This window comes from Pipistrellus hanaki (genome assembly GCF_964339955.1).
Source record: "Pipistrellus hanaki genome assembly, chromosome: 5".
Lineage (NCBI taxonomy): Eukaryota > Metazoa > Chordata > Mammalia > Chiroptera > Vespertilionidae > Pipistrellus > Pipistrellus hanaki.
Genome location: NC_140507.1, coordinates 21,976,518 through 22,000,816, shown reverse-complemented (window position 1 = coordinate 22,000,816; position 24,299 = coordinate 21,976,518). Strand labels below are relative to the sequence as shown.

Here is a 24,299-nt window from a genome sequence, read left to right as displayed (position 1 = left end):
AATCTAATAGCTCTTCAGTGATTAGGTAACAGTAGGATTATTTATTGGATCTAACATTCTTTTGTATATAATTTTGAAATAGGCATATCATCTTTTAGGGGCTAGAGAACTTTATTTTACAAAGGATTCACAATGGATCTCAGCAGGCTGTTTTCTACTTCTGAATTATTTATCAATTTATTTGCATTTAACTATTTGTTAATATCTGTTTTTGTTGTTGATTTTGTTGTTTCTTATAGGTTGCTTTTAAGGGAGATCCAGAAGCAGCACTTATCCAATATCTTACCAATGAGGAGGCCAGAAAAGCCATTTCTAGCACTGAAGCTGTTCTAAACAACAGATTCATTCGAGTCCTGTGGCATAGAGAAAACAATGAGCAACCAGCACTACAGTCTCCAGCACAGCTGCTCCTACAACAACAGCAAACACTTAGTCACATGTCACAACAGCACCATCATCTGCCACAGCACCTTCATCAGCAATCTTCTACTGCAACGGTACATGGAAGTATCCAGAAGGTAATCTACTGGTTCACATGGAATTAGAGGTCCTCTAGTCCCTTCCTATAGATCAGTGTTCCTCAGTTTGTAGTCCTTTGGTCTTCTACACCAGAGCCACACAAGTTGATCTGCAGATCAGCATCTGTTCTTCTGGAAGCAATTTCTTTGGCCTCCCCACAACTGTTGAATCAGAATCACTGTCTGGGGCCCAAGAATCTGTGTTTAGGAATATATATATATAATATATATATATATATATATATATATATATATATATATTATATATATTATATATATATATATATATATATATATATATATATATATATATATATATATATATATATATATATAAAAAGCCTAAGCAACAGGCCTACTGTTTGACTGGCCAACTGGTACCTATGACGCACACTGACTACCAGGGGCCAGACGCTTAATGCAGGAGCTGCAGTGACTTGGCAGCTGTGGTTCTTGGGTGAACCAGAGAGGAGGGAGCCCAATTCTGGGGGGTGTCACCCAAGAACCACTCTCTCGAAATCCGGGACCCCTCGGGAGATATCGGAGAGCTGGTTTCAGCCCAATCCCTATAAGCCAGGCTGAGGGACCCCTCTAGAACACAAATCCATGCACCAGGCCTCTAGCCCATTGGAGAGGTCATCGGTCTGGCCCTTACAGAAACTTTCTGACTTAGCTAAATGATGAGAGTGCAGGACCTACCGGCTACGGCCCTAATGTCTGGCGCTGTGCTGGCCCATCCACTTAATATCGATTTCCAGTGGAGGCAGTGAATTTTTCTGTTACCACTTATAGCTGGGAAACTGGCTGTGGCTTTCCTCCTTCCAGGTGGACAGTAGTGCCATTGAACTTCCTCCAGGGAGGGAAAGAGGCAAAGGAGCAGCTCAGTTGGAAAGAAAGAGGTTCTCACTGCCATGGAACTCCCACTGGGGTGGAAGGGCCTGGGCAGGAGCCTGACATTGAGTAAGGTCCTGCTCAAGGCTGACTAGATTCCAGGCTAAGTAAATCCTTAATAGTTGGCTAAATAATTGCATATTGCAGCTAAATGCCCATAGGTTGTCAGTTACCACCAAACTTAGGGTAAAGTGAGATGAAAGAAGCTAGACAGATACAGAAAATGACATAATATTTGGAGAAGATAGGAGGGAACCCGATTCTGGGGTGCGTCACCTGAGAGCTGCCCTCTCCCAATCTGGGACACCTCAGGGGATGTCGGAGAGCTGGTTTGGCCCAATCCCCGCAGGCCAGGCCGAGGGACCCCACAGTGCATGAATCTGTGCACCAGACCTCTAGTATATCTATAACAAGCTCTCCAGGTAATTCTTTTATACACTAAAGTTTGGGAAGTGCTCCTCTCTTGTTCTACATTAAAATCACTTATCTGGGTATAAATTCCTGGGCCTTTTCTTTCCAAACCTATAGTCAATTTCTAGATATAGGGCCCATGAACCTTAATGTTGAAGCAATACCCTGAGTGATTTTTCTCAATACTAAAGTATAGTAACTGTCCATTACTGAACAATTCTGAACCTAGAACTTCTGAGTTTTGGGGTTAGAATAAGTCACCCTTGTACCTGTCCTTTTGACTTACTTTCTTCCATGTAAAGTCACCCTTGTACCTGTCCTTTTGACTTACTTTCTTCCTTTTAAAACTGAAAGGAAAGCTGCAAGAGAATGGGATTTTGTCTGTTATATTCATTCTATGCCTAGTGCCTAAAACAAGGCCTGGCATATATGGCTCAAAATACATTTGAATGAGTAGATGAAGGAAAGAACAAATCACCATGCATTAGAGTCATTTAGATATTGATGATAATTATAATCTCCTTATAGGATACTTTTTTAAAGTATTCCTTACATAGTCTTATCTTTATTCATCATCCTGCTTATTTGCACCTGTCTGCATTTCTTTTGTCTAGGTGCCACTTCATACTAGGGTCCAAAGGTGAATTCTTTCCCTAGATGTTGGCTGAATGGTATATAAAAGAGTGATATCTTCACCTCTGTGATCATTAGACCCTGTTATGTTAATGCAGTCTAATATTGTATTATGCTTTGGGAGTGATCCTAACACACTATTATTTATAGTAAGCTACTGTCAATTAAAATGCTTAAGTCTGTCAAAGCATTACATATTGAAGAGAATATTAACATTCCTGTGCATTTAAAAAACTTATACATATGTGCTTATTTTGTATATATAGATAATGAGCAAACCACAGACACCGGGTGCATATGTTCTTAACAAAGTTCCTGTGAAACATCGTCTTGGACACGCAAGTGCTAACCAGAGTGATGCGGCACATTTGTTAAATCAGTCAGGTGGTGCTGGAGATGATTGCCAGGTGTGTGTTTCTGTGAGCCTCAAGTATGTTCAGAGTTGTTCAGAACAAGGAAATTAACAAATTGATTACCATCAGATTTGTATTGTCTTGTTTTTCTTAGATAAGTGTGACAGCTAACGTAAATGTGGTGGATATACTTTTCTAATTTCCATGATTTAGCTAGAAATTTACTAGTCAAAAAATTTTTTCTATTCAAAGCTAAATAGGAGTTTGATAATTTTAGACAGTTATTAGTAGGTAGGTGTCTTTATTAGTTCATATCTTTTATAATTTTTCTCTTTAATATGAAGAGCATAGTGAAGGAGATTCTGTTATAATTAAAAGTTGAACATTAAAATTTATTTTAAGTAGTTCCTTTTGCTTTTAGGAATATATCTATAAACATTGTCTCTCCAGCATAGTTATTATTTCAAAGAGAGCTAGGAAATCTCTGAAAACCAACAAAAGGGGCTAGCTCTTCTAGACATTAAAAAATACTTTGAAGTTTATATAAATAACATAATTTGATTATGGAGAGACATTTGGCACATGGAGAGACAGTCCAGTGGAACAGACTAGAAGATCGAAAAATAGGCTCACTTGCAAATAGGATCTCAGATCAGTGGGGGAAATATGGACTTTATGAGAGTGGTGTAGGGCTAACTGGAAAGCTATATAGAAAACAGAGAATTAGATCCATTTAAAAAATCACATAGTAAATGAGGATAATTTCCAAAAGGATCTGAGATTTAGATGCTGATAGAAATGCTAAATGGTACAGCCCTCCTGAAAGTGTTAGATTATTTAGAGTAGGATTTAAGAAAACAGGAGTAATTCTATGATTAGATACTATCTAATAGAGAGGGAATATACAAATTGACCGTAATGCCATCACAAAGATGGTAGTGTCCATAGCCACAAGATGGCAGTGCCCAGTCCCCTTAGTCCTGCCAGAGTCCCCTAGTCCTTTCAGCCCCGTTGGGAGGGAAGTGTGGCAGGTGTGCCATGCTGTTGGACCCACCCTCAGGCCCCAGGTGCCTAGGGCCAGCCTGAGGCGCAGCAAACCTCGGATGGTGGCTGCCCAGCCTTGCAGGGCTGCCCAAGACTCAGGTAATCAGGTCTGGCCGAGGCTGCCAGCAGAGATGTGATGGGGGCGTCGCCTTTTCCTGATCACCAGATCACCTCCGGTCCCTGAGGGCTCCCAGAATGCGAGAGGAGGCAGGCTGGGCTGAGAGAGAGAGAGAGAGAGAGAGAGAGAGAGAGAGAGAGAGAGAGAGAGACCAGTGCATGAATTTTCATGCACTGGGCCTTTAGTGTTTTAATAAGTCTAGTTTTTAATAAGTCTAGCTAGAAAGAAGGAAGACTAGAATGTGGGATGTAATTGGTAAAGAAGCTAGAATGTGGGATGTAATTGGTAAAGTAGTCATTTCTTTTCCCCAGGATAGAAAGAGATGGTTAGTCATTTTAATGGATTGGATAACATTATGGGGTGATCTTGTTATTGTCATAATCCGTCATGACCACAAGAGTGGCTGTATCTGAGGCTGATATGCTGTCTGTGAAACTGTTTATGTTTAATAGGGAGGACCTAGTTGTGAATGGCAGGCCAGCTCCTAGATATTAGGGCTTGCAGTTCTTTTTCTCTATTTAAAATAGAGAAAAAAGGTGATTGCATTCAGAAACACAACATAATTGCTAAACTTTAATTTTTGTGTGTGTGTGTGTGTTTTTTTTTTATTTGAGTGCCAGTTAAATTTAGGAGTGAAGAACTAGTTTTACAAATGTCATTTTTAAATGTAAAATATAAAATTTAACTTTCCAAAAAAAGAAATATATTCAGTCTTTATAAAAAATGACTTGGAGTCATTTCTAAGATTTAATTTAATCATATTTGTGTTTCACAGATATTTTCACCTCCAGGCCATCCAAAAATGATTTATAGCTCTTCAAACTTAAAGACTCCTTCAAAACTTTGTTCAGGGTCTAAATCTCACGATGTTCAAGAAGTTCTTAAAAAGAAGCAGGTAACAGCTTTGATTCTTCTTTTGTTAAAGATGAAAGGTCCCGCTGAATTCTTAAGTGATTGTGTTAACACCTTTGGCTGTTGATATTGTTATGGAACTCCATGATCATGTTTATTTAGCTGCTGCTGGGTGCAGTGTACACTTGAACTAAAAGTTAACAAACAGAGAAAATGTTTTGCAATTGCCTTTTGGTGGCTACATCAAGCACAAGGAAAGACTTTTTCTGTGCAAAAGTAAACAACACCAAACTGTAATATTTTTTCATTCTCCAAGGGCTAGAAACAGACATTTCATTTCATTATTTATTTATTGTTCTTTCTGGCTTTTCAAGTTAGATAATGTTTCACATATAATATAACTACTTATGTAGTTATTCAGATGATTCAATTCTGAATTTCAAATCATCTTAGATTTAAACAGTTTTTCAAATAAAATATTTATATATATTACTCAGCATAATTTGATATTTAATTAACAGGTGTGGATGCAATATTTTCCTGGCAAAAAAACATTATATTTTGCTGCTCTTTCTAATCTGTAGCTCATCTCACATTTTTAAACTTCAAAAATAAGGATTTGGCTTATTACACTGACAAATGAAAAACACTTCTTAATTTTCCTCAGTTACATTTAGGTCATTCAAATGAATGAACATCATCGATACAGCTAATTTATGTTCAGTATTTTAGATATTTTTTAAAGTACAGTTATAAATGCAAAGTTTTTTTATATTGAAAATGTTGGGACAATATATTTGAAGGTTTTCTCTCTGGTTTTCAGCCATTTAAAAAAAAATATATATTTTATTGATTTTTTTTTTTACAGAGAGGAAGGGAGAGGGACAGAGAGCTAGAAACGTCGATGAGAGAGAAACATCGACCAGCTGCCTCTTGCACACCCCCCACCGGGGATGTACCCGCAACCAAGGTACATGCCCTTGACCGGAATCCAACCCTGGACCTTTCAGTCCGCAGACCGACGCTCTACCACTGAGCCAAACCGGTTTCGGCAGTTTTCAGCCATTTTTTGCCCAGTAGGAAATTTATCTTATTATAGGGGTGGCCCAGAAGAAACGAATTGAGAATGAAGTAGCCTTATGTATCATTGGCAAATTTTTTTATTCATTATTAATTTTTTCTTTACCTATTCATATAGGAAGCAATGAAGCTACAACAAGATATGAGGAAAAAAAGGCAAGAAGTGTTAGAAAAACAGATAGAATGCCAGAAGGTAAGATAACAGCTCATTATTTGCCTATTGGAATTGATGTGTAAAATGGATTTTATAAAGATATTTCTAATGGTAAATATTTTAAAGTTACTTTTATATACACTTTATTAAGCAGAGTTTTCCTTTTTCCTGTTTGTTTTGTAGATGCTAATATCCAAGCTAGAAAAAAACAAAAACATGAAACCAGAAGAGAGAGCAAATGTAATGAAGACTTTGAAAGAGCTTGGTGAAAAGATCTCACAACTGAAAGATGAATTAAAAACATCTTCTGCAGTCTCCACACCATCAAAAGTGAAGACCAAAACAGAGGTATATTTGCACTTTTATTTATTTATTTATTAATTTTTTTTAAAATATATTTTTTATTGAATTTTTACAGAGAGGAAAGGAGAGAGATAGAGAGCTAGAAACGTCGATGAGAGAGGAACATCGACCAGCTGCCTCTTGCACACCCCCTACCGGGGATGTGCCCACAACCAAAGTACATGCCCTTGACCTGAATCGAACCCGGGACCTTTCAGTCCGCAGACCAACGCTCTACCACTGAGCCAAACCGGTTTTGGCTAAAAAATTTTTTTAATTAAATTATTTGTGTACATATACCATTCTCCCCCCCCCCCCCCCATACATGCCCTCCCTCCCCAGAGTTTTGTGTCCATTGGTTGTACTTATATGCATGTATACAAGTCCTTCGGTTGATCTCTCATCTTCCCCAGATCTCCCTACCCTCCCAGCTATAATTTTATATTTGCACTTTTAAAAAATTATATTTTTAATTGGTTTCAGAGAGAGGGAGAGGGAGCGAAAGACAGAAACATCAATGATGAGAGAGAATCATTTGATCAGCTGTTTCCTGCACACTCCCCACTGAGGACCGAGCCTGTAACCCGGGCATGTGCTCTGACCGGGAATCTAACTGTGACCTCCTGGTTCATATGTCAGTGCTCAACCACTGAGCCACATTAACTGGGCTATTTGCATTTTTTATTCAACATAGGGTTATTGAATATCTGTTACATGTTTAGTACTTTGAAAGTACAGTTCAACCTTTAGGTGGCTAATAATTTAAAGGGGAGACAATTGTAGTAACAAGTTTAAAAATATTTCTATAGATGCTATATATACTGTCTTTGAAAGAGATAAATAAAGGTGTATTTTTTTAATTGAAATGTTTGGTTCTCTCTGCTGAACATGAAACTACTAAAGTGGTGGCAAACAAAGAGGTTACTTCCTATTTCAGTAATTTTTTAATAATTTATAATAGTGTTGTAATGAAACCATTTCTCTTAATAATCATTTGCTTCAGTATGGGCAAAAATGTGGCATTCTATAGGAAAGAAAAATTGGAAGAAGCACTAGATCCATTGAAGTCTAATTTTGTTAATTTCTTATTTTTGTTTTATGTTGTTTGTTTTTTTTTAAGAAGAAAGGAAGAAAGAAAAAGAGGAACATAGTTAAAAGAATAAAATGGCAATAAAATACATACCTATCAATAATTAAATGTAAATTGCTTATATGCTCCAATCAAAAGACAGTATGGAGTTACCTCAAAATATTAAAACTGGAAATGCCATATGACCCAGCATTTCCACTCTAGGAATATATCCAAAGAAAGCAAAACACTAATTTGAAAGAATATATGCATCCCTGTGTTGATTGCAGCATTATTTACAATAGACAAGATTTGGAAACAGCCTAAGTGCCCATTAGTAGATGAATGAATAAATTTTATTTATATATATATATATATATATATATATATATATATATATATATATATATAAAACACAAGTTTTTAAATTCAATATTATGTTACATTTGAAACTATGGTTCTCTATTATGCTAGCTAATAAAAGGGTAATATGCAAATTGACTGTCATTCCAACACTCCAAATGGCCACCCCATGTGAACACAAGATGGCCACCACAAGATGGCCAGCAGGGGAAGGCAGTTGGGGGTGACCAGGCTGGCAAGGGATGGCAGTTAGGGATGATCAGGCCAGAAGGGGAGTACAGTTGGGGGTGACCAGACCTGCAGGGGATGACAGTTAGGTGCAACCAATCCAGCAGGGGAGGGCAGTTGGGGCAATCGGGCTGGCAGGGGAGCAGGTAGGCATCAATCAGGCTGGCAGGGGAGTGGTTAGGGGTGATCAGGCTGGCAGGCAGAAGCAGTTAGGAACAATCTGGCAGGCAGACAAGCGAGTGGATGTTTTTATTGAAAATTTCCCAGTTATAGAAAGAACACAGGCACATTTTGAAAATTAAAGAGAATATATATAGGAGAAAAATAATTTCTCACCATCACTTACCCTGAAGATTGATTATTTGTCTCATACTCCTTCCTTCTTCCCCAAAAAAGGGTGGCAATAGTTATAGGGTTCATATCTGAAAGCAGTTGTGTAACTGTTGTGTTTGTACTATTAATGCCGGATGTTGGGCGTCATTTAATGCCAGTGGTCTTGATCTGGCACAGGGGTCCTCAAACTTTTTAAAGTGGGGGCCAGATCACGGTCCCTCAGAGAGCTGGAGGGCCGGACTATATGAACTACTAATCCCTACTGTAACACCTTGGCTGCGCTCACTGCCCAAAAAACCTGGCGGGCAGGATCAGACTCCCCTGGGGGCTGCATGTGGCCCTCGGGCAGTAGTTTGAAGACCCCTGATCTGGCATCTAGAAGAATTCAGCAATTTGGAGATGGGCCGTACATAGATTAAATAAGTCCAAAGAGGAAAGATAATTTTGAAAGGCATTGGGGTCAGAAGAGCCTGGCTGAAGAAACCAAGTTCTCCTTATCTCAGGACTCCTTATCTCAGGACCCCTTGCTTTTTATTAATATAAAGTGTCCTAAGGCAAGGTGGATATGCACTTCAAAGGATATAGTTTTGAATTGACTCTACAGAGTCCATTGTCAGAATGGGGAATTGCCTTGGCTGTTTAGGTGTTTGGCCAACAGGAGGCAATAACATGTAGATTAAGAAGCCCTGAGCTGTCTGGTAGCAAACAATCATCCTTTTTCAGATTTGGGGAAATGCCTTTAGCCATTCCCAACAGGTGACAACATATGTGACTCAACAAATGTTGAGTCCCCAAGTTCCATCAACCTTTTTTTTTTATTTTATTTTTATTTTTTTTTATTTATTTTTAAAATTTATTTATTTATTTTTTTATAGAGGAAGAGAGAGGGATGAAGGGTTAGAAACATCGATGAGAGAGAAACATCGATTAGCTGTCTCCTGCACACCCCCTACTGGGAATGTGCTCGCACCCACGGTACATGCCCTTGACAGGAATCGAACCTGGGACCTTTCAGTCCGCAGGCCGATGCTCTGTCCACTGAGCCAAACTGGTTTAGGCTCCATCAACCTTTTGATGAAACACTTGCAGTTAAGACATGCTGGAACTGGCTTCCAGCATACTATGAATGAATTTTTACTATATAATTTGCCCTATTGTATTTTATTATGTGAAAATTATTCTCATCTCAGTTGACTTTCCAAAATCTGAGTTTTAGGCCATCTTAAGCGGTAATAATCTTCATTGTTTTTACTGATATCACTATGCTCTGCACCTATTGTCAGTACTGTATCAATAAAATTACTTCCTCTAAAACACCCATGTGCATTACTTCCTCTAAAACACCCTCTCACTGTCGTTTTTCCAAAAGAGATGTGTGTCATTCTGTAAGTTTAATACCCTGAATAAGATCTTGGAAGTAATCTGAAAAATACACTAATACTCTTAATTTTTCCAAAGGCCCAAAAAGAACTATTAGATACTGAATTGGACCTTCACAAGAGGCTGTCCTCAGGAGAAGACACAACAGAATTACGGAAAAAACTCAGTCAGTTACAGGTTGAGGTGAGACTTAAGAGATATTACTGACTCACTAAATTTAACATTTCAAAAAAATAGTTTTCTCTTTTTCTGTTTTCTAAGGTTTAATCTAACAGTGTGTATTTTATTCTGCCTTTGGTGGTGGTTATTCAGGCTGCACGATTAGGTATCTTACCAGTGGGTCGTGGAAAGACCATGTCCTCCCAAGGTCGAGGAAGAGGCCGGGGTCGTGGAGGAAGAGGAAGGGGCTCACTAAATCACATGGTGGTGGACCACCGGCCCAAAGCACTGTCAGTTGGGGGACTCATTGAAGAGGAAAAAGATGATTTACTTCAGCATTTCTCAGTAAGTTTTTAAAGTAGCAAAAACTAACTCTAAAAACACTGTATTCAGCATTTCCCAGCTGCATTCTGTATAAATGCCAAATGTTTTATACATTAGAAAAGAAGTTGTAAAAACATGGGTATTAGCAAAATTTTATTAATATATTTGAAGGTCAAGAAGAAACTCATGTTCTGTAATTCCATAATACTCCTCATAAATGTATTTGTAGTGATAAGTTGTTCCAAAGCTATCTTTGATTTTTATTTTGCAGTTATTGATAGTTAATAAGTGAATAATCTGGGATGGAAGCAAAATTCAAAGGAAGAATTTATTAGGATAAGAGACATATTTAGTTACGTTTTGTATACACATGCACCCATTTATTTTTCAACAAAACATGCAAATAGAAGTTTGATACAGATGAATGACTATTATTTTGCACATAAACAATATATTCTCTCTTTTTATTAAACTTATTGGGTTGACATTGTTCAACATGAACATAAAGGTTTTAGGTGTGGGTTTCTATATTACAAGAAGTATATTCTCCTTCCAACAACTCATTAATTCATTCGGTAAATATTGTTATTTGTGCTAAAGCATTTGCACATATGATCTCATTTAAATAACTAAAGTTCATGTGAAGTCACATATGTACAGATGGGAAAACTAAAACTTAAAACAGTAAGTTAACCAAGATTAAACAGTTAATAAGTAATAAAACCAAGGTAGAAATGCCTAGTTGTTAGCATCAGGATCCCTATTATTTAGGCAACTTCTTTAAGAGAAAACATTTTTAGCCTTATTAAGTGCTAAAGATGTTGAGGGAAATCTTAACAAGCAAGACTTCATTCCAAAGTTTCTTATTAGTTTGGGGCCATAATCCTGTTTTATCCTCACTATTAGAAAATTGTGGGTTATTATACAGTGTCCAGATTTTAGAACCTTTGGGCTCTGGCCTATTCATTCTTGAGCTAGTCTGCCCCTTAATTTCTTTGTTTTTAAGTGGGAGACTAGCATTTCTTTGAGAAATAAAGAAGATAATATTTGAACACTATACATGGGCAAGATATTCTGTGGAACCTGGGTAAATGTTACTTTTTGTTTTTTAATGTTGAGTATATAAAATTAAAACCTCCTTGCCAAGTAAGTTGGGCATTTAGACCTAATGCCAGCTCTGGTGAGGTGATACTGGGTGATATAAAGCAGAATTTTTATAAATTTGTCTCTGTAGAAAGTTCAGTTATAAAAAGTAGGTAATTGTATGAAGCTGTATTCTCTGTCCTGAGGGTCACTGGAGGTAATATGTAGATGTTTAAGTTGTTTTGTGTATTTGATTTCAGAGAAAAAGGGAGAGGGAGAGAGATATAGAGATAACAATGATGAGAGAGAATCATTGATCGCCTGCCTCCTGCACGCCCCCTACTGGGGATCGAACCTGCAACTGTGACATGTGCCCTTGACTGGAATTGAACCTGGAACCCTTCAGTCTGCAGGCTGATGCTCTTATCCACTGAGCCAAACCAGCTAGGGCTAGATGTTTAAGTAGATCTCTTTCCTTCTCATAAGTTGAATCATTCTAGATCATCTAATGATAACCAGTTTTTAGGTAAATGCATTTAATAAGTCTGACAAAGGGAAACTACCAGGCATTTGTGGAGAAAGCAAACAAAGTCGAGGCAAATGAGAAAACTTCAAGGAGACACTTCCTTGGTTTTGATGGCATTTTGTTGTTTGTTTGTTTTTGTTTTTTTTTGTAAAGTGCTTACCAGATAGTCTTGAGTACTAGAAGCATGTTTACCCTAGTAACAGACTTTGGTATATAGTATGTTTTCTTTGAAAATAATACATATGCCTAGATATTAGTGCATTATTGGTTTAGCAGGCTTAAAGGGTAACTCTTATTCAAGATCTTTTATATCCCACAAAGGCTAACATAAAAATTTATATTTTCAATATATTTTTTACTGCCCTTAATAATTGTGAAATGATCATGGAAGATTCATATCTGTATGGATGGGTTTTGGTAAAGGTATTCTGAAGAATGAGGACCTAATTCTGGAGTCCTTCCGTTTGTTTTTGTATCCATTAATCCATTTCTAAGAACTTATCACCAGGATATTGTTAGGGTTGTATACAAATGATACCTGTACATTTGCTCAGTGAAGCATGCTTTATTTTTAGTGAAAAAAATGGAAACAATCTAAATGCTCACAAGTACTGTGCTATTAAAAACATGTTTTTAAAGAAAGTGCCATGAGAAAATTCTCTGGATTGACTTTAAGGTTAAAAATAGTTGGAGACAATATTAAACATAACAAAAAAATGAAAGTGCATTAAGTTGTTAGTTCTGGGTGGCAAAATTCAAGTTTTTTATTTTTTTCTTTCTACGTGCTTCTCTATTTTCACAGCTTTCCAAATGAACATATATTACTTTTTAAATCAGACCTTTTAACATCACATTCACTTTTAGGTGAAGTGTCAGCATTTTTATGATGTATTTTAAAACCAAATTTGAGTATATGTGCTAATCTTGAGCTTTTAGGTCCCAGGCACCTATATAAAAATCTGTGTAAATTGAAGTACACACAAATTTAAAATATATAAAATATTTAATATACAATGCAAGGTACATATAACAACATAAAACATGTAGAATAATATATATAAACATTTTAATAGTATATAGCAGGAGTCAGCAGACTTTTTCTGAAGGGACCAGATAGTAAATATTTTAGATTTTTGAGAACCACATACAGACTCTGTCATATTTTCTTTTCCTACTTTTAAGTTATTGCATATAACTTTTCATTGATGCTACACAATTTGCTAATATCTATACATATATTCATATATTAACATTTTATTTGAATTATTTTATTTTGGAGGCAACACACATATACAAAGTATAAAAAAATAATAGTATATACAATGAGAAATGAGATTTCCTTTTACCTTCAATCCCTCAGTTTCACTCCCCATAGGCAATTATTGTTACACATTTTTCACATATTTTCTCAAAGATATATGTACTTTTCACTTAATTGTATAAGATTGCTAGTACAGATTATTCTAGTGCATATAGTTGCTTTATTCTTTTTAATGTCTGCATCATAATTAATTGGATAGATGTTCCCTACTAGATTTAAACAGTCTCATATTGATGGATATCTCATTTTCCCCCAGTATTTCATTATTTTACAGATATGTGTATGTAGAAAAATTAGGTATCTTAATGGACATATCACATTTAAAAGGCCAGTTTTAAATCTTTTAAAGTATTTTTAATAGAAAAGTTAATACATGTAAACAGTTAAAAGTTAATGCATATAAATGGTTAATAAAAAATAAAAATAATTTCTCTCTTAATTACTGCCTACTCTTAAAATATAGGTGCTGTTCTTGGATATCTTTAGGTAGACAAATTGTGAATATAAGAATCTATTCTAATAAAAGAGTAACATGCTAATTGACTGTACCTTTGCATCACCCACCAGCCAATCAGGAGTGAGTATGCAAATAAACCCAACAAAGATGGTGGGTTAATCCGCATACGCAGGCACCAGTGGCTGGGGCGTTCTATACCACCTCAGCTACTCTAGGCCTTTGGGCAGTGTGGGAAGGTGTAAAGGTGGCTCCAGGCCAGAGCAGAAAAGCAGCTCTGGGCTGGAGCTAAAAGGCGGCTCCAGCCAGAGCGAAGGTGGTGCCAGCAGCCAGGGGAAGAAAAGCCCACTCTTGCACGAATCTTCGTGCATCAGGCCTCTAGTGTGTAATAATAATCTATAATAATAAAAGCGTGCCTAATTGGTTTGGCTCAGTGGATAGAGCATCGGCCTGCGGACTGAAGGGTCCCAGGTTCGATCCTGGTCAAGGGCATGTACCTTGGTTGCGGGCACATCTCCAGTAGAGAGTGTGCAAGAGGCAACTGGTCGATTATTCTCTCTGATCGATGTTTCTAACTCTATTCCTCATTCTTCCTCTCTGTAAAAAATCAGTAAAATATTTAAAAAATAATAAAAAACATAAAATATGTTTAGTTAACATCCATCACCTCACATAGATATTTTTTGTGATGAGAATTTTTAAGATCTACTCTCTTAGCAACTACCTGATAGTAAAACAGTATTTATTTGTCCTTATGATGACTTTTCTAAATAATTTATAATCCAGCCAAGACAGATTTTATTTACAGGGCAGAAAAATTAATCATGGACTATTCTGGGCAACCAGAATATATGCTCTACTAGTTAAAATGGATTTCATTTTTTCTAGCTCTCATTGGAGATTGTTCATAGATCCACTTTAATAGATTTTTCTCCTAGTCATTACACTTTTTAAGTAGCACACACTTAAAAGGAATCATTAGTAAATGTGAGTACACACGTTTGTGTTTTTCTAAAATCTATTTTAGGCTGCAAACCAAGGGTCAAAATTTAAAGACCGTCGGCTACAAATATCATGGCACAAGGCCAAGGTGCCTTCTGTATCTACAGAGACCGAGGAAGAAGAAGTCAAGGAGGAGGTAAATTTAATGATTGAAAATAAGAGTTTAAAAAGAAAAAGAAAAAAGAAGAATTAGATTGTTTCTCAGTTATATATTTTTTCTGACATTAAAATAAATATTGAATTATTGCATGAATGCAGTTATCTAAGACTAGTCTTAAAATTTATTAAAGCAGCAAAAGGTACATAAATATAAAAAGCTTTGGGGATTATTTTCTGGTGTAAGATAATTTTTTTTATTGGTATTTGGGCTCTAGATATTTTTATTCTGATAAATGAGGACATGGATTATATGAATAAATTAAGTTTTAGCTGATTGTTGAAGCTTTTAGTTTATTCAAGTTCCATAAGTAATAGATGGGAGTTTCTTTCCTTCCATATGTAGTTGGTTAAAATGTCAGTGTAAGGAAGTAAAACATAAGAGGGAAGGCTAAAAAAGTCAAAGACTTAAAGTAATGCAAGTACTAAATAATCAGTTTCCTATAATATAAGAGAATTGATACTGCTCTTTTACTACTATATTTCTAATTAGTTTATTAAAATGAACACTCATCCAACATTGCAAGTTATTCCTGATTCATCACAGTTTTGATTTAGAAGATATCTAGCATTAATGGTTGGTCAAGAGGCTTCTAACCATATGGGTAATTTTATATAACAAAAGTAGAAATATGTTCCTGTGTTAAAAAAGAAAAACCTTGATATTTTGGGGGAATATTTGCAGATACTTCTCCTTAGTGTAACTTTTTATATTTTTATATAAGATCTTGAATGTCATTGTCATGGGGAAGTTATATATTCTCCCCTCATTAATAAGCTAATATTAAAGGAAAGGTTTAGGAGTTTGAATGGTCATTTACTGTGTAATTTTTAACTTAATTGAATAAAATTAAATTAATTTTATCAATAACATTTCATAGGTATTTTTATTTTCCCTACTAAATGTTCATATATTATTTACTTTATTTTTCTAATGACTTTAGATAGAAATCTTTTCCTATTAAGACTAAGAAAAGTTAGCAGAGAGAATATTATATGCATAGGTTGAGCAAAAGCAAATTTACTTTAACCTACTTTTATTAATTTTAATATATTAATTAAAACCTGTATTTTAATTTATTAATTATTTTCCATATGAACAACAATAAACCTACTTTTACTACCCCCAGTACATGTAAAAAAAAAAAAAATTTTTTTTGTGTATGTGTGTTTTGTGTTTTTTTTTTTTTTTTTTTTTTTTGCTCTGAAAGGTACTTTTAAATCCAGCTTTTATATTTAGTCTCTTTGTCCTTTGCCCTAAAAAAGTATTTTATTTAACTTCTTGTGCCACTAAGCAGATTCTACTCTCTCTTTCTTTAGGAAACAGAAACCTCAGATTTGTTTTTGCCTGATGATGATGACGAAGATGAAGATGAATATGAGTCTCGTTCATGGCGAAGATGAAATCTGAAGCGAGCTGTATAATTTTTTAGGAGTATTTGTTTAGAAGAACAACTTTTAAAGTTATTTAAAGACGTCAATGAGCCAAAAAAAATTTTTTATTTTTCTTTCAACACAATAGATTTAAGGACAGCAAGTTTGCTATTTAAACACATCTCATAACTGTTCATGATATTATAGCACCAAAGGCCTAGTACTTTTACACAGTTGTGAAGATCCACAGGATGACATGGATAATCTCTAGAGCCTTATTTTTCCACACCGCCTGTCTTTGTTGCTACTGGTGTTGGATTATGATGTAAATGACAGGGTGTTCAGAAATTTTATTTTGGATTATAATCTGATAAAATTTCTTTAAATGTCAAAATTGCCTGGAATCTCTTAACTCTTAGCTATTATGGATGGGTCGTCAGACAGTAGGAGACATTTGTAATTGAAATACCCTTCTGCTTTCAAGAGTTGTCTTGGAAGAAAAGTAAATTTATTTTCTTTCCTTTTTTTTTTTTTTTTTTTTTTTAACTGAGGAGGAGCCCAATTTGTATTAAATCTAAATTTGGGGTGGGAGGAGGCTTATCTGTAGAAGTAAGTACTACTTTAGTGTAAACCACACAAACTCTGTGTTCGTAAATGCTATAAGGTAATGGAAACTAGCTCTGTGGTAATTTTATTCTGTCATTATATCAACTCTCCTGCACTTCTGTTGCTGCTGGTTCTTTACTTTGAAATTAGTGAGTATTGGTTCAGTTGGTTTGTGTTTTGTTTTTCTTTTTTAACATTCTCAGAATATAAAAGGTTTTTACCCATTGCCCCTTTTTCAATCCCACTTTCTTTCTTCTGCCTTTTTATTACTAGGCCCTACTTACCCATTATTGAGATATTCTTTTCGGTCACCAAAAGTCAACCCCTAATAAAAAGTTTAAACCAGCAAACACCTTGATAAATGTTTAGATGAGAATAATGGAAGGATTCATGGGGAAAGTCAGTCACTAGCTTTTTTTTCTTTTTTAATGCTTCAATTTAGTTAATATTACACAAAAGGGTTAAAAAGTGTCTGAAATTCTTTTCCAAAATTAAACCATGATGGTGAGGTGTTGGGGTAGGGTAGGGTTGGGGTAGGGTAGCGGGATGGGTATGCTAGTAATAAATGGGAGTCATAACTTGACTTTGATCAGATGACCTTATTTTTTTATAATTTTGTAGCTGTTGCTATCCATGAACATATGCATCCTTCAGTAGACAGTTTCTTTCACTGTGTGCATTTTTACTGTACACTGTATAGACTAGAGTATCTGTTAAGTAAAATATATCTAAATGTATGTCCTTGTGTTCTGAATGTTAGATGGAAAAACAGAGGAGTAACACTACACTGTATTGACCCCTGAGGAAATAAAATGATTAATGTACATAGGATGTCACTTTTTCAAGAGTATACACATCTATGTTTTTATATACGTGTGGTGTGAAAATTTAAAACTTCCTGTTGGCTTCAGAAAGTTCTTGGTGATCACTATATCAAGGATTTTGTTTCTTGAAGTAAAGACTGTTTCTTAAAATAGAAACTATTCACTAAGAAACTTAAAACCATCAGGACTCTAGATTTACATAGCTACAAGAAGTTAAATCCCACGTTCTGATTATCTTTTCTACTTATTTTCCTGGAATGATGTGTCAAACCAGGATCATTTTTATGTTCATTGTAACTTCCCCTTTGCAATAATAAGGACTTCCTCTTCCTAGGTTGTTGTTATATTTCTGATAACACTGAAACTAAAATAAGCTTATACAAAGATGAAAATGTTACAGTGGGGTACCTAGAATAAGCAATCTTGCTCCTCCCTCCATCATCTCTAATGAAATTTTCTTGATGTCTGTGGCTCAGTCGGTATATATTTTGAAAGATTCATTGTGGTGAATATTTTGAGTCCTGACAGTTTAAGCGTGATAGAGGGAACAAAGGATTTATATATTTTTTGTACAAAGTTTTTTCTTAAACTGTATAATTTTGTAAATAATTTGTTTTTGTTTTTTTGTGTACTAAAACTACCAGCGTATAGATTTCAATAAGAATTGTTGTATTTTTGTATTTGGAAACTGAAAATTACAGTAAATTAATGGAGCTGTAAGAAAATTTTCAGTAGACTGACAGTTCAACAGAATGAGATTCCTTTTCATATGGTTTTTTTTTTAACCTCAAAATTGACATCTTATTACACTCTGTACAGGGAGATTTGTTTGCCTTTTTAGTTGTTGGGGGAGAGGGAGGTGAAAGAGAAGAGTGTTAAAGTGAAGAATAGACTCTTTCCAGTAAGATCCTTTGTATAAAACTGATTTTTCAATGCACCTTATATAAGACTAAAATACTTCTTAAACGTTCTAAGAATTCTAAAACATTTTTGTTCTCAAAAATGAATTCAAAATAATGAGTTAAATATAATATTAGAACATTTAAGTTAATGGTAACATAAAATAGTTGAATATGTATTTTTCCTTTAGGATTTTTTTTATCCCCAACTATTAGAATTTATTTTAAAAGAAAGTACCATAACTTGTTTTCTTGGCATCTTCAGTTACAGATATAACATATACCATCTGAGGCAAGCTGTATTCTTTTTAATGAGTGTGACAACTTTCTAAGTTTCTAAGTAGCTAATGACCAATCTGCCTCGGTCAGCCTGGTTCACTAGTGGATTGCTGCCCAAGTTTAAAAAGGTAAACGCAGGGAACGCAGAATTTCTTTGCATTTCTTCATGTGGGAAAGCATTGATGATAAATTGAAAAACGGTCTTGTTATGATGAAACAAAGGTCCTTTTGATGGATCATTATTTCAAAAAGAAGAAAAAAATCATGTGAAAAGGAATAGTGGTTCTTCTTATGTATAGTACGCCTGTATTATAGTTTTTACAAAATTGTGAACTTGTGTAATAGTATAATAGGAGATATTGTTGAATTTCTAACTGTTTATACATTTAAATTCATATATGTAATGTTTGTTTTATCAATTACAATCTGAATTTCTAAGAAGCATGTTGACTTTTGCAATAAAGATGCAATATGGAATGGTTCACAATCGGGAAAAAAAAAAAAAAAAGAAAAAAAAGATAAAAGTATTATGAATTTAAAAGAATTTGGAAAACTTATGAACCATTCCAAAAATTATAACAATCACCAAAAGAGCTGTAATTCTGGCTTGTTCTGGAAAGAAAGAAAATGTGTGTGTATGCTTGCTTGTGTGTGACCGTGAGTGAGTAGTGGGTATGTATGTGTGTTTTATGTTGGGTTCATGTACATGAGAGAATGCTACTCTATGAAACTGGGTATTGAAACCACTGGCTGTAAAATATTCAGTAGAATAACTCCCTCAACAGGGTGTCTTGGAAATTAAAAAGAAGGGGATTAAAGTATTATTAGTTAGCTTTGATAGCCATATTTCTTTGTTCATGATGGGTCTTTGTATCCTTGATAAAAAGCACAAACAATTTTATAAAAGCAATTATTTTAATGTTACCTTGATGATATTCAGTGTGCCTGCCAACAATAGGAAGGACCATTTTCCCCCCTTTTTGCTAAAATATATTTTTATTGATTTCAGGGAGAGAGGAAGAGGGAGAGAGAGAGAAAAACATTAATGATGAGAGAGAATCATTAATTGGCTGCTGTCTGCACACTGCACACTGGGGATTGAGCCTGCAACCCAAGAAGCATGTGCCCACTGGGAATTGAACCATGATCTCCTTGTTCCTAGGTCAATGCTCAACCACTGAGCCATGCCAGCCGCCTGAAAGGACATTTTTCTTAAGTGGAATAGAAATATGGGAAAACACCTTGAAGAGATGACTTTTAATTGTGACCTCTAATAGTAAAGAATAACAAGAAGTGATCTTACATTCTAAGGACTTGGTGGGAGGTGATGAGAAAGGAAAGTATATGAATTGGGCTCATGTTTTTCATTTGAAAAATTTCTTAACAAAATTCCCTTTGAAATGATTATTCATTGTCTAAGAAGAGTCATTCTTTCAATCTATACAGGAAATTGCTAAAGAATGGGAGTAAATTTCATTTTCAGTCTTTTTAATAAATTTAATTTGTATTTTATGAATTTGGTAAATGGCAAATAAGCTGTATGATCATTTGTTTTGAATAGATGAGAATTTATCCTCATCTATACCGGGTGCCTCCCAAAAATGTATATACACTTTAATAGCTGATAGCGCAATTTTGAAAATGAAATGTATTTTGATTAACACTGCCTTAATAGTTATGTAAAGTGAGATACATTTTTGGGTGACACCCTACATGTTTATAATAAACATTAGTTCTGGGAATTTTAGTGGGAATAAGCATAATTCTGAAAATAGTTACATCTGTTTAATATTAAGTCAAATATTTTACCAACATGGACCTCTCATTAAAAAATTAACTGGTTTTATGTGATTTTTTTTAGTGTCTTAGATGTAAATTATTCTAAAGCAAGGATAAGTTTTGAATCACGAGTCCCAGTGTAGTATCTAGTCTGTATCTAATAGTAATTTTGTTACAGTAAACAGAAGGTATGAACATTTATGTCAACACTTGAAATGTTTTAGATGATAGGATTGCTTTAAACAAGGGCAGACCTGCATATCTTGTGTCATTTTAGTGTCAGACCTATTTGAGGAGCCAGGGAGCATTGACTCAAAATACAAGGCTATTAACTGCTATTGCATGTGCTGTGAATCACCTTCATTTATGCTAAATTGATTTTATTGTCAAGTGATCTTTCTATAGGGTCATCTACCATTTGGCCTCTTACCTGGTTCTTTGATCCATCTTAGGTTAACTAAACCATCCCAGCATTCTGAGATGGGTAACTTGATATACGTAGGTGAAATTAAGGTTAGAATAGTGTTTAATGTCTGTTTGCAAGATAATTGCAATTTGAGTCTATTCTTGGGCTCCTGCAAACATTTTTCTCTTCTTTTTTGTATGTGGAGGTGGTCATTAAGCATGGTAAACGTGGCTGGTACCTTTTCTTTTTATTTATTTATATTATCTTTCTGTGAAAGAAGAGCAATAGCTTGTTAGATTGTTTTCTGTGAAAATAAGCCTCTATTTCCTACATCCCTTCAGTTTTCTAACCACTTCATAGAATTCTTTAATTTTGATATAGTGATCCATTTGTAATTTAAAGTAATAGTTATTTTTTATATAGAGGTACTGGTTTAGTATTTGATTGCTCAAAATTCTTAATTATTTGTCAGGGAGTCCAGGTGTGGAAAAAAGTCTTTTTAGTTGCCTAGGCCTTTTTCTATTCTCAGTATTGCTTTGTAAAAACCTTATAAAAGTGAATGTCTTGTTAACAGTTTCCTAAAGTTCTTGTTATTCCATCTTTTCTTATTTCCCCCAGACAGCTCTTAGTGTAAAATATTGTTATATTTCTCCCAGTTTTAAATTAAATGAGAGAATAAGGGCTAATATAGACCTTGCCCAATTATTCCTGTTTCTGGAGGATGATTTGGCCTCAAGGGTGAGTTCTTAGACCAAACACTTCCTATTTATCTGTGTAAACTCCTGTTCCTGTATAAACTATAGAATTATAGATTCTGAACTACCACTCCAACAAAAGATTTACTGTAGGATTAAAGTTTTTAACATTTTGAGCCTGTAGGGGGCTCTAGGAGACAAAATTTAGTCGGTCTTAGAGTAGTGACTGAATCCTTTTTTTTTTCTCCCCCACAGCAACTCACAGTAAAAATATTTTGCTTTGTGATACAGTATATACACACCTCCTCCAAACAAAAGTTTATCAAACAACACTCTTATTACTCAGTATGCACGTGATATTATTTAATCTATTATTTTTTGTCAGGATCCACAATTTGACTTTCAAAATTGCAATTTAGAAAACACTATCCTATTGAGATACAAGGTGAATTGGAGTTCTAAAAAATATTTTAAAAATTGATTTCTGAGAGGAAGGAGAGAGAGAGAGAGAGAGAGAGAGAGAGAGAGAGAGAGAGAGAGAGAGAGAGAGAGAGAGAGAGATAGGGGGAGAGGGAGAGGGAGAGGGAGAGGGAGAGGGAGGAAGGAAGAAGCAGCAGTGATGCGAGCATAACTGATAAGCTGTCTCCTGCATGCCCCCTACTGGGGATTGATCCCGAAACCTAGGCATGTGCCCTGACAGGGAATGTAATTGAGACTTCCTGGTTCATAGGTTGATGCTGAACCACTGAACCACACTGGCTGGGCTGAATTGGATTTTTAAATCACTCTCTTGCTGTAACATCGTCAGTATATTTTGAGTGTAAAATGATGTAATTTAATGTTTTATATTTTGCTTGGAAAAGTAGTCGAGTCTAAAATTAAAGGTGAAAAAATATATATCAGTGTCTTGATTACTTGATGTTCTTGAGTGTGAAGGTATTTTTAATTTTAAAATAGACAACTGTGAGTGACTTTAAACTTGCCTACAGTTTTATATTTTTGTCATTTGTTGTGGGGAAGAAGTAGAATAGTAGTATAGTGATGTTACTCTTTATGAAATTCAAGTCATTGGCTTTGAGTTTTGCATTTAGAGTCACCTTAGCTATCAGCCATCAAAACTAATCCAAGTTTGATGTCTATCTCTGAGAAAATTGTACACATTTCAGCCTTGTGCCATTGAATTTTACCCTTTGCAAATACATTTTCCTATAAGAAAATTTATAAGAAATAGGAAATAAAAATTTTATAAGAAATAGGCAATAAAAATAATTACCTAATCATTGCCACTTTTCTTAATCTCGGGCAAGTGTGTTACTTGTATCTTTACATGTCTGAGCTTTTCTAGTTTCTAAAATGTAAAGAAAAAGATTAGGAACATGTTGATGAGAATGCTGAAATATTTTCAGAAAGCCACAGGAGGAAAACCATTAAGTATGCAAAGTATTGAAATCAGCCCTAATGAAATGTAAGTTATTTGTAATTTTAAAATGTCTATCCTCTGTCCATGTTCATTCCTTTGAGATTCCTTTAAGCAATAAAACCTGACTTCCCTGTAATACATGGTACCAAGTAAATATTTTCCACTAAACTTTATTTTAAGCTACTCATTTAAAAAAATATATTTTTTTCAACTAAATTGATAATTTTAAACTGTTCACTTTAAAAAAAGTAACTGTCATGTATTGAATGCAGACTGTTCCAGGAATGGCTCTGTAGTTTGCCTACATCCAGCACTTTGATGGAGTGCAACTGTCTTGGAACTGAGTTTTGGGGAGATTAAGTGGTTCCCAGAGATCACACAGCCTCGAGTGGTGGGACTAGGTTTTGAACACAGATCTAACTCTAGAGCTCAGCTTTTAACCTTTGTGCTCTGCTGCTTTTAATAAAATGGAATATTACAAGTCCATAGGATGTCACTGGTCTTTTTTATTAGTGTCTGTCAAACACTGCCATTCTGGCTCCATCTATTTCATCTGCCTTGGATTGGAACCAAGCTTCCATAGGGAGCAGCACTGTTTTTGGATAGTATATTGGAAACCATAGCAAACCGTGTTTATATATGCTAATATGTGGAGAAACATTTTAAAGTAATTTCCTGTGACCTCGGTAATGTACAGCCAGCCAATTTGATACATTTCACAATGATTTGGCTATATCATAACCTATGTTTATTTTATTTTCAATTTTATCTTAAATATTTTCTCTGGCAAACTGAATTATGATAATCTTGCAATATTTCTACCTTGTTTCTTTGTGTTTTTTAATATTGCTGGTGCCTTCTTCCTTTTAACCTTGGCATTAAAAAAATCATGTTGCACATAAATGAGTTACATGCTTTTATTTAATGATGTTTTCATATAGTATACTGAATTTTCTAGGCAGAAAGTGCTGAGAATAGCAGTGTTCATTTATAGTTATGTTTATGCCATAGATTTTTTTCAAAATATAATATATTCTCAATGAATAAAACTGGTGTTCATGTTCTGTTGTTTATAGAATTATCTGATTTTTACATGTTCAGGTTTCTTAGTTTAGTAATGCCATTCTAAATCCTTGTGGATTTCTAATGTTAGCTATTTTGGTAACTATAAAATGTTTATTGACTACTAATAGTATGGTAGTAATTGTCATCTCAAAAAAAAA

At 34.8% G+C, this 24,299-nt stretch overlaps 1 protein-coding gene across 4 annotated transcripts in view; it reads left to right on the top strand.

Moving 5' to 3' along the window:
- Positions 1-23,562, top strand: part of RBM27 (RNA binding motif protein 27) — a 63,694-nt gene extending 40,132 nt beyond the window's left edge. For all 4 annotated transcript variants that reach the window (XM_084883160.1, XM_084883159.1, XM_084883162.1 and 1 more), the window contains 9 exons: positions 240-518; positions 2,720-2,860; positions 4,744-4,863; positions 6,019-6,093; positions 6,238-6,402; positions 9,848-9,952; positions 10,082-10,273; positions 14,664-14,774; positions 16,115-23,562. In XM_084883160.1, the coding sequence (XP_084739286.1) occupies positions 240-518; positions 2,720-2,860; positions 4,744-4,863; positions 6,019-6,093; positions 6,238-6,402; positions 9,848-9,952; positions 10,082-10,273; positions 14,664-14,774; positions 16,115-16,198 (1,272 nt within the window). In that variant the 3' untranslated portion in view covers positions 16,199-23,562. The remainder of the gene's footprint in view (positions 1-239; positions 519-2,719; positions 2,861-4,743; positions 4,864-6,018; positions 6,094-6,237; positions 6,403-9,847; positions 9,953-10,081; positions 10,274-14,663; positions 14,775-16,114) is intronic.
- Positions 23,563-24,299: the final 737 nt, after the last annotated feature.